This window comes from Sesamum indicum, linkage group LG8, assembly GCF_000512975.1.
Source record: "Sesamum indicum cultivar Zhongzhi No. 13 linkage group LG8, S_indicum_v1.0, whole genome shotgun sequence".
Classification (NCBI taxonomy): domain Eukaryota; kingdom Viridiplantae; phylum Streptophyta; class Magnoliopsida; order Lamiales; family Pedaliaceae; genus Sesamum; species Sesamum indicum.
Window position 1 is genome coordinate 19,129,322 of NC_026152.1, and position 8,976 is coordinate 19,138,297.

At 33.1% G+C, this 8,976-nt stretch overlaps 1 protein-coding gene and 1 long non-coding RNA gene across 4 annotated transcripts; both read right to left on the reverse strand.

The window, feature by feature from the left end:
• LOC105169384 (telomere repeat-binding factor 1) lies at positions 239-4,818 on the reverse strand. 3 transcript variants are annotated; one of them, XM_011089778.2, is made up of 7 exons: positions 4,629-4,818; positions 3,901-4,101; positions 3,560-3,777; positions 3,085-3,169; positions 2,082-2,165; positions 1,585-1,929; positions 239-759 (listed from the first exon to the last, which is right to left on the reverse strand). In XM_011089778.2, exons 2-7 carry the CDS (start codon positions 4,048-4,050, stop codon positions 736-738), a joined length of 906 nt encoding a protein of 301 aa, XP_011088080.1. In that variant the 5' UTR covers positions 4,051-4,101; positions 4,629-4,818; the 3' UTR covers positions 239-735. The 3 variants fall into 3 exon arrangements, with proteins under 3 accessions (XP_011088080.1, XP_020552115.1, XP_011088081.1); XM_020696456.1 differs by lacking the exon at positions 4,629-4,818 and adding an exon at positions 4,406-4,593; XM_011089779.2 differs by lacking the exon at positions 4,629-4,818 and having other exon boundaries at positions 3,560-3,798; positions 3,901-4,042.
• Positions 2,275-2,807, reverse strand: LOC110012480. The gene is made up of 2 exons (XR_002287713.1): positions 2,457-2,807; positions 2,275-2,361 (listed from the first exon to the last, which is right to left on the reverse strand). It is a non-coding gene; the product is annotated as an uncharacterized LOC110012480 (long non-coding RNA).

Consider the following 8,976-nt stretch of genomic DNA (forward strand, 5'->3'; position numbering starts at 1 on the left):
AATTAGTATTTTGATATTTTATTAATACTATAAAATAGTATAATTAGTTCAATGTTAAGATATTTTCATTCAACTGTTAGAAAAAAAATGTTAAAAGGTGTCCATGAACCATGAACAAATACATTTGAGTGGGGAAGTAGGATTGTTGTGACTTGTGGCCCTCGTGTAACAGTTGAATTCCTATCATTCATCCAACTTCCGTCCCAAGTACCATCAATAAGAATATAACTAAAGTACAATTCAAGAAATCAACAATGCATTGCAAGAACTCAATCTGGCTTGTACATTTATTCCATTATTCCAAAAGGAAACACTGCTAAACAATTTTGATTGACAGGTTATGAAGTATTTGTCTTAGGCTTTCTGCTGCTTTAGTTTCAAAAATGGAAGAACAAAAAGCGCTGGATAACACATCCAGTTGCTACTGTTCTCATCTCCTCACATTTGCTCCTGCAGATCTCACTCTCCAATTCTCTTTAACTCAGTACAAGAACTTCAGCAAACAAGCAACAATTACCTACAATGGACTAACATACATCTGATAAGGGAACGCCGACAAAGCCTGCCAGTCCCGTCACCTGCTCCGGGAACACCCCCCCAAAACGAAAACGAATACTATATGCCGAATATTGTTTGCTATATTTACATTCGTTGAGCAAGTCCGTTGGAGACACACAAACAACTATGCTTCAATCAGAGAGAATTCTAAGGGACCAGTCATTGTACCAAACTTCATCACACATGGACCATCTGTACATTCTGTGTGCAACAAAAGAGAAAGTGTGAGTAGATGACATGTCTCAAAGTGGAACAAAATCGATACAAATTACCACATAAAATTTATACATACTTCCAAGTTGTGACATCAAACGGTGAAATAACAAACAGGGACTCCCATAATCTAGTTACTGCATTAATTTGACCATGGATCATGATCATATAGCATACAGTAATAACACAAGTTGCATAATGCAATGAATAGGAGTGGTGAATAATGGCACTGATGTCAGTGGTGGCATGAAATAGTTGTTGTTACCTCGAGTCTAGCAGAGGCACATGAATTAAGTAGTTTCCCGTGGAGGTTTATTAGGGAATTCTAAATTAGGCTATATCTTTAAGACAGCAGAGAGATTGTTGTTCCTTTTCAACTTCAGTTAACAGGCATATCAATTCGCTTTCTTTAAAACGGAAGAAAAATTGTCTGGTTTTAGCTTCACTTGCGGAAGGAGGAAGGAGGACTTCCGACAAAGCAACCAGGAAATAATCTTCTGGAGCTAGCTAAAGTTTCAGTTGAACAGTTCCTAGCATTTGCCAATGAAGGTAACATGCAAGTAGATAAGAGATAATATAAGCTAGATCTCTATGCCACGATGCATTTTTATGGAAAATGAGAGAATAGGTAACCGGAACACCGCACTTGGATAAGAAATATTGCCTTCCTGGATAGTTTTCCGTTTTCGATATCCAGCAAACTTGCAACAAAATTCCGCATGAATTTCTTACTCTAAATGGAATTTTACAAACTTGCAGCAAGCAATATACGAATTTTCATGGTAAGGGGAACGAACGCGACAAATATCTTACCATCCTAGGAGTGTTTCTTCCTTTCAGCGTCTTCAATGCTGCCTCTGCAAAAGCCTGTGCCGCTTCAGCATCAGCTTCCGCGGCCTCAGCCTCCCGAGCCGCCTCTTCAGCTTCAGCCATAGCAGCTTCTGCTTCAGCAACTGCTTGAGCTGCAGCTGCCGCAGCTTCTTGGGGAGTCATACTCCTCATCTTGGCCAACTCTAAATCAATCTGAGATTTTGTCAGACTAATGTCATCGCGGTCAATTCTGGGAGAAATCCTCTGTCTTCCTTCCACAGGAATAGAAGGATTCCTTCTTCTTTCAGATAATGTGGAAGGTGCAGCTATTTTATATTTGCGTTTCATCTGCAAAAGACAAACAGCCTCCAAATTGAACTCAAGTAACTTAAATAAATCAACTAAGTTTTCAAGAAAATAAATTGTGGCTACGTATTACACAATAAAGGAAGAAAAAAGAAAATGGCAACAAGAAGGATCTGGAGCAATGTGAAAGTCACCTTAATAAGTTTTCCAGTGGCAGCCAAATGTTTCAACTTTGCAGACAATATCCTCTTAAAGTTTGGAGGTGCCCAGTATTGATCCTATGTGGAAAAGAAAGAGTTGTAAGATTACAAGAGCTAGTTAATGATGAACTGAATTAGGGCGATACATACTTCCAAAGTTAGATTCCAGAAGACTAGAGCTAAGCCATGAAAAATTAGGTAAAAAGATGCACGCAGGTCTACAATGAGAAGACAGCAGAGGTAGGGATTACCACACATCCACTCATCAACCTAACTGCTCAAAAGAAAAACAATAAAAGCTTACAGGATTTTCCATTATTATTAAGAATGAATACAACACAAAAGTATATCACTAAGTGCTCATATGACCTTCATAAGAAACTGAACCATATCCCAGTATTCTGAATTGATTTGCCTCTTACATCAACTTCCAAAGTAAAATACCTAGATTTCAAAATGCCAAAAAAAACCCAAATCCATTAGCCATTTAACTTACACTAACAAGAGGAATGCTTTCCACCTTGGAAGTCATAATGGCAGTCAACCAGGCTTTTAAGCAGTACAAAGAGCTAAAAATACTTCTATAGTCTGATTTCTGGCAAAGCGGCAATTTCAGTCCCACGAACAGTTACTATACTAACTCAAATACAGATAACTGTTTCTTAAATAAGAAACAACAAGCAACAAGAGGAAAGAATAAGTGTTCTCCACATTTACATTCCTCACCTATCATTGTTACCCTTGGCCCAGAGCCCTCAAGAAACATAATCAACTCATCAAATCCAACAAAAAGGGTCAGGTCCTTGTGGAAACTATTGTGCTTCCCTTGTAACCATCAAAGGACTCTGGAGATTCTCTCCAGATCAAATGAGGCCCGTTAGAGTTTTGCTATAAACTACAATGAACTTGCGCCATTAAACTAATACATCAACCAAACATAGAAAAGGAGTTCATCTAATAAACTAATAAATTTATTTAATAAAAAAAGAAAGAGCACCTCTATGTATGCGGCAATGGATGTCTTGTTCGAACCTCCAGGCTCCCTCAAGTTGTTTATAGCCTCCATGATGAGATTGTCCAGCCTATTGTAACGTAAAAACATAAACATCCACTGTCAGTGATCCCTGGCATTTCAAACACAACTATCTTAATTACGACCAAATAACCACCCAGTAGTTTTGTGAAAAACGACAATCATCAGAAACTCGCTCATCAACTGGATTCTTGCCTTATTATTCCACAAGCAGTTTTAAATCACAAAGCAATTGAGATCTAGCAATAACACTAAGTATCTCACTCCCAGTTCGAAAGATATATCAAACTCTCTAGAAATGGGACTTGTTTTCTCAAAAGAATTAATATGATTAAAAGAAGTGAAAACAGAAACAAGTTATCATGTACAATTCAGCAATGTAATGTAACTGGAGTTGAAACCAGTGTGGCACTGTCAACTTGTAAATGAAATGTCTAACCTCATGATGGATCTCTTTGGCCCATCATTTGGTGAAGAACCACCTGAAGGAGCAAGAGGCCTGGCGTCAACTATTTCGTCTTCACTTTGACTCAAGGCTGAAAGAGCCATAGAGCTCTCTCCATGCTTAGGGGCAGGGTGCATCCTCTTTAGTGCTAACCTGGCCCTCTCCCTTGAGCCCCATCCGTTGGCCATGACACTCATGTTCCTCCACTTGTCCTAACAGACATCAGAACAACACTATTACAAAATCAGAAACAACTATAAATGTCTATAACTGATAATGCCAACGGAAATATCATACTATTACCACGACAAAAATATGCTGGACTAAAAATGTACCTTCAGATCAACATTGGATCGCAGATATAAAACTCCACTGAATTGTGGGTCCTTTAGAATCGTACGCCATTTCCCAGGCCCATGCTTAAGTACTCCAGCTTTAAGAGCTGCTTCTTCCTCTGGAGTCCACTTTTGTTTGGGCGCCCCCATTTGTTATCAACCTCTGAAAATTCTTCAGAAGATATCAACTGGCCAGAAAAACTGCATCAAAACAATCAGCTAAAGATATTATCTCCTCATTTCCCATCAGTTCATATAAACTCAAACAGCTCAGCATTACCCCCACGATCAACAATCACAAGGCCAAAAGAAAAAAGGCAGATAAAAGAGCAGAGAGACTAACTCTCTTTCCTAGCATTTAACAAAATAAAACTTCACCTGACGAATTGCTTGGGCTTGACATATAAAAACAAACAGATCACTTTTTGTTGATTTCTTAGGAAAATGACGTAGAGTCAAAAAATAATAAGTAAAAAGAAATCATCACTGATCAGATTTCCATTACCCTGATCAAAATCCCTTTGAATTCAAAAATCTCCTCGATAAATCTACAAAATTCCAGTCAAAAAATCGGTCGCATTTACATGGAGCAAAAGGTAAATAGTATTCGCGAAACCGCAGAAGCCGAAACCCTAACCCTAATTTTGCAACAGGTAGAGCAATATATCGAAATTGGGCTGAACGCGTAGCTGAAATCAAAAATTAAACGAGGATAGACCAAATACTACCTGAAAAATTGGAGATTGCTGCTCTGATTTGAAGGTCTAATTACCAGAATTCGGAACGCCTCTTTTTGTTTTTTTTCCTTATCTAATTTCCCCTACGTCTATGTAACTGTATGCATAGGTATGACTACCGTATGAGGGTGCAAATTAACGGTATTTGTGCGTATTTTCTCTTTATCTTCCACGTGGGTTGGCGGACTTGCTTAAATAACCAAAAAAGCTTCATGCCCATTAAAATAACCAAAAAAGCTTAAATAAGAAGGCCAATTCCAATCTCATCCCCCCAAAATCAGATACATTGCAGTAATAATAAAGGCTAAATACACTTTGCCCCTCAATTGTTCTTAGTATAAATTTATTTTATTAATTAATAAATATGATATTTATTTTTTTGATTGGCACAAAATTATCTTTTCTATTCTCAATAATTATAATATATTTTGATATTTTAAATATTAAATTATTTTTTAATCAAAAAATTATTAAGTGAATAATTTAATTAAAAGTGAAGTAATAAAATAATATATAATAGATACATAATAAATATAATATCCCAACAACTCATATATACTTAAGAAAAGAAATTTACAATATATATATATATATATATATATATGCTTAACCAAAATTTTAAACACTTTTAGAGAAAATAAAAAGATTAAAAAATATATTTTATCATATTTTTAAAATGGAACATATAATCACTCTTGTTTATCTAAAAAAATTAAATAGTAAATAACTTAATTTTGTTACCACATTGATACAACTGAATGACATGAATCATGATGTGGATGCGTAGCATGAAAATTTCATATAATGTGATCTGTAATATGCTTATTTCCAACTGGTCCTCAAACTTATGTTAGATCAAATCATAATATAATTAGAGTGGAAAATAAAACTGTAAGGCCCGTCTCTGCATAAAATGACCTTTAATAAACATAAACTGAATTACCAAAAATGTCTTTAACAGGAGCATTTAAAAATTACAAATTCCCACATAAACTGTATATTCTGAATAACTTAAGCATCTTGAGATGATATGGCACCCAATAGAATCGTGCCAACAGTCGTCCAGATCAACACGTTTTTACAGAATTTTCTTTAATTTTTTTTCTCGCTAAAATCTCTTTGATAATGAGATGTCAGAAAATATATTGAAGCCACGTGTGATCTGGGAACCATAACATATATATAATAATGTGATTTCAATTTCAGCCCATCACTAAAATTTAACATTAGTCTCTACACATTAAAAACCCACATCCTATTAGATACATTAAGACCCGAATTATTGAAATCTTATTTGATCATTTTATTTGGTTTAAATTTCGATAGCCCATAATACACAATTATTTTACATATACGCCCAACGTTGAATTAAGAATCCAACATAGTTATCTTTAATCATAAAATTTACTAGATTTTGAGCCATCTAGTCCGAAATATAATTGCAACCAAAAAGATATTTTATCTTTTATATTCAATTTAAATAAGTATGCCATTAATTATCGTTATTCAAAAGTTTGACTCGTTTTTTTAGCTAAATTAGTCGGTAAACTAATTCAAATTCATTTTTGTTTTTAAGATGCTTTGTTGTTTTTCTACTTATTAATTACTTAAAATTTTAATTTGAATTACTATATTTTATTTTCTTATATTTTAAAATTTTACATAATTTGTAATTTATTTATAGGAATACAATTCTCCCATGCCTTAGCATGGGTACGTATTCATGACTAGCATTTAGATAAAATTGTGGACATACAATCTAACATGTGGAGGACTTATTTGTTAGGTACAAAGTTGCATGCCGACGGCAATCTTGTAACTAAATACTAAATAATTGTTAGCCACCTATTTTATTTTTATAATTAAAAAAATTATATACATATATAGTAAGAAGAAGACAACGAAGAAAAACCTGCAACGAGAAAGATGCCATGGGTCAACTAAATTAATTAATAATTTAATAATTACACATAATGATCGGAAACAATTTTAGAAATATAGTGTGAGAATTATGAGTAAATTTCAAATACTTTTTTTTGTTTAGTATGGGAAAATAGATTGAAAAGAAAAAACTAATTATTATAATTTTACTGTATAACCCTTCTCTTTATTTTGTATTAGTAAATAAATAAATTAATATTATACTAATATAGTTTAGTATATAAAATTTTTTAAAACCTTATTAAAAAATATTTTATCAAACAAGAATAAGAAATTTTCTTGTTAATAAAAATATTCAATTAAATGAGTATTGCTCATTTATTTTAAATTGTTTATTTCCTAGCAAATTAACAACGTTGAAATGTTATTTGCCTATTTATTTTTAAGAATATAGTGTTCATTCTTTAATTAGTTTAGAGAAATTAGGAATTAATGGCAAATAATTTTCTTCTTTGACAGAGTTTTGCTCTTATGTCTTTTCACAATAGGAATAAAACACTTAGACTATATTTGAATTGATGGATTTGAAGTTTAGATTAGTGTTTATATATTATTCACATTTTATTTATTTTAAATTTTACTATGCCAAGTATATTATAATCAAAATATCTTCTATCAAATTAATTGTGTTAAAATATTATTTTGCATTTAATCTTTTTATTGGATATATAGTCTGTTTCCTACTTGGTCGTTTACTTGATTCATCCCTTGGACTTGTTGTTGGTCATGTGTGGCGACTTAGCCAAATAATTCGAGTGAAGTTTGTTCCTCTCAAAATAAAACAAAAAAAAAACAGAAAAAGATAGTGCACATGAGAAGCAAAAGGAAAAAGAAAAATTGCTTGCTTGCTCAAAACATGGTACCGCATCAAATATTTACTTACAAGATAGTAGGAAACAACTACATAGGATCTCTAGGAAACAACTACATACTTTCTCTGTTTCTGGTTTCCTTAATATATAATTATGATCTAAGTATTACAAACATGCTTGGTTCTATTTGCAGTAGGCAAGATTTACACCGACGGCGAACCCATCGACAAATCCACGGAATGTGTTGTTAAGCAGACTCTTTCATTCAGATCATCTTCACCGCTAACTTAACTGCAAAAACAAAGAAGTAAACTTGAGCAAAATCAACCATATAAGAAAAGTATGCAACACATAATGGCATGTAAACTATAGGACAACCTATATCCTTCTCTGCCATTTCTACCCAAAAAGCAACCTTTGTCCCCATCCATTTCACCTCTACTGATTTTACCCCATATTTAAAAATCAAGAAATATTGAGACCATTTTATTATCCTTTGCATAATTCAAACCCAAAATTCGGACTGATTTCTATTATGCCTTCACGTTCTCAACATTCTAATAGGGAAAGCAATAGGATTATGAATTCCAAGGCCACTTTAAACATGACGGACGCAAGGCAGTTCGGAGTTGAGGCCTACACGAGAGATAATACTCCAATGTTTTTGTAGATTTATTATTGGTCTGTTCATTATGTTAGCTTTTGGCCTCATGTTGCTTTCTCAGAACTTTTTGTTTGTCATACATTTGCATTTTTTACAAATTTTACAAAAACACCATATATGTCCATACCATTGACATCTAACATTTGAAGGTGTATCACAAAAAAATTTGTTGAAAAATCATTTATTACACAATCACACGAAATTCAGAAATCAAATACTGCATACTAAATTGCAAAACAGTCGAGATGCCAATCTCATTATTTGTGTTAAAATCACTTGTATATATATCTTAAAAGACTTTTATCATTTATCAAAATAAAAGATAGTGATGGATGCAATTTGCTAAAAAATAGTGTACTTTTTTGGAAGTCTAAACAAAGATGGTGATGAATGCAATTTGCTTAAAAACAGAAAACTTAATGCAGCTTAAAATTTTCCAAAGAGCTGCAAAAACTGTTTTGAATCCAATTCTTTTTTATGGAAATAAAAATCAATAACAGATTTCCTTGAAAATCCAAAAACGTGACTTATTCATATATTAATAAAAAATAATTAAATGAATATATGCCCATGAATAATCAAATACAAAAAATATTCTAAACGCTGTAAATTAATCTTAAATAATTTGAAAGAAATTACTGCAATTCAAGCTGATTTTGAGAATTAAAGAAGACCACTTCTCAGAATTCCACGAAACTTGACCCAAACGTAGGTCTAGACCCATTTTTTTGTGTGGTAAATTTGCTAAGCGCATAATAACTACAAATTAGTAGAAAAGGAGAATAAACTTGCGTTGAAATAACCGTGACAAACTGCTAAATTTTGATCGTTCTCAGAATTCCATAAAACTTGACCCAAACGTAGGTCTAGACCCATTCTTTTGCGTGGTAAATTTACTAAGCGTAATAATAACTAGAAATTA

Bases quoted from the DNA above. Each gene is read 5' to 3' on its own strand.
- LOC105169384 (XM_011089778.2), bottom strand. From the start codon at position 4,050: ATGGGGGCGCCCAAACAAAAGTGGACTCCAGAGGAAGAAGCAGCTCTT. The intron at 2,166-3,084 runs GTGCTCTTTCTT...TTTTCCACATAG, and splicing joins CCATTGCCGCATACATAGAG to GATCAATACTGGGCACCTCC. The intron at 760-1,584 runs GTAAGATATTTG...TGTTGCACACAG, and splicing joins GAAGAAACACTCCTAGGATG to AATGTACAGATGGTCCATGT.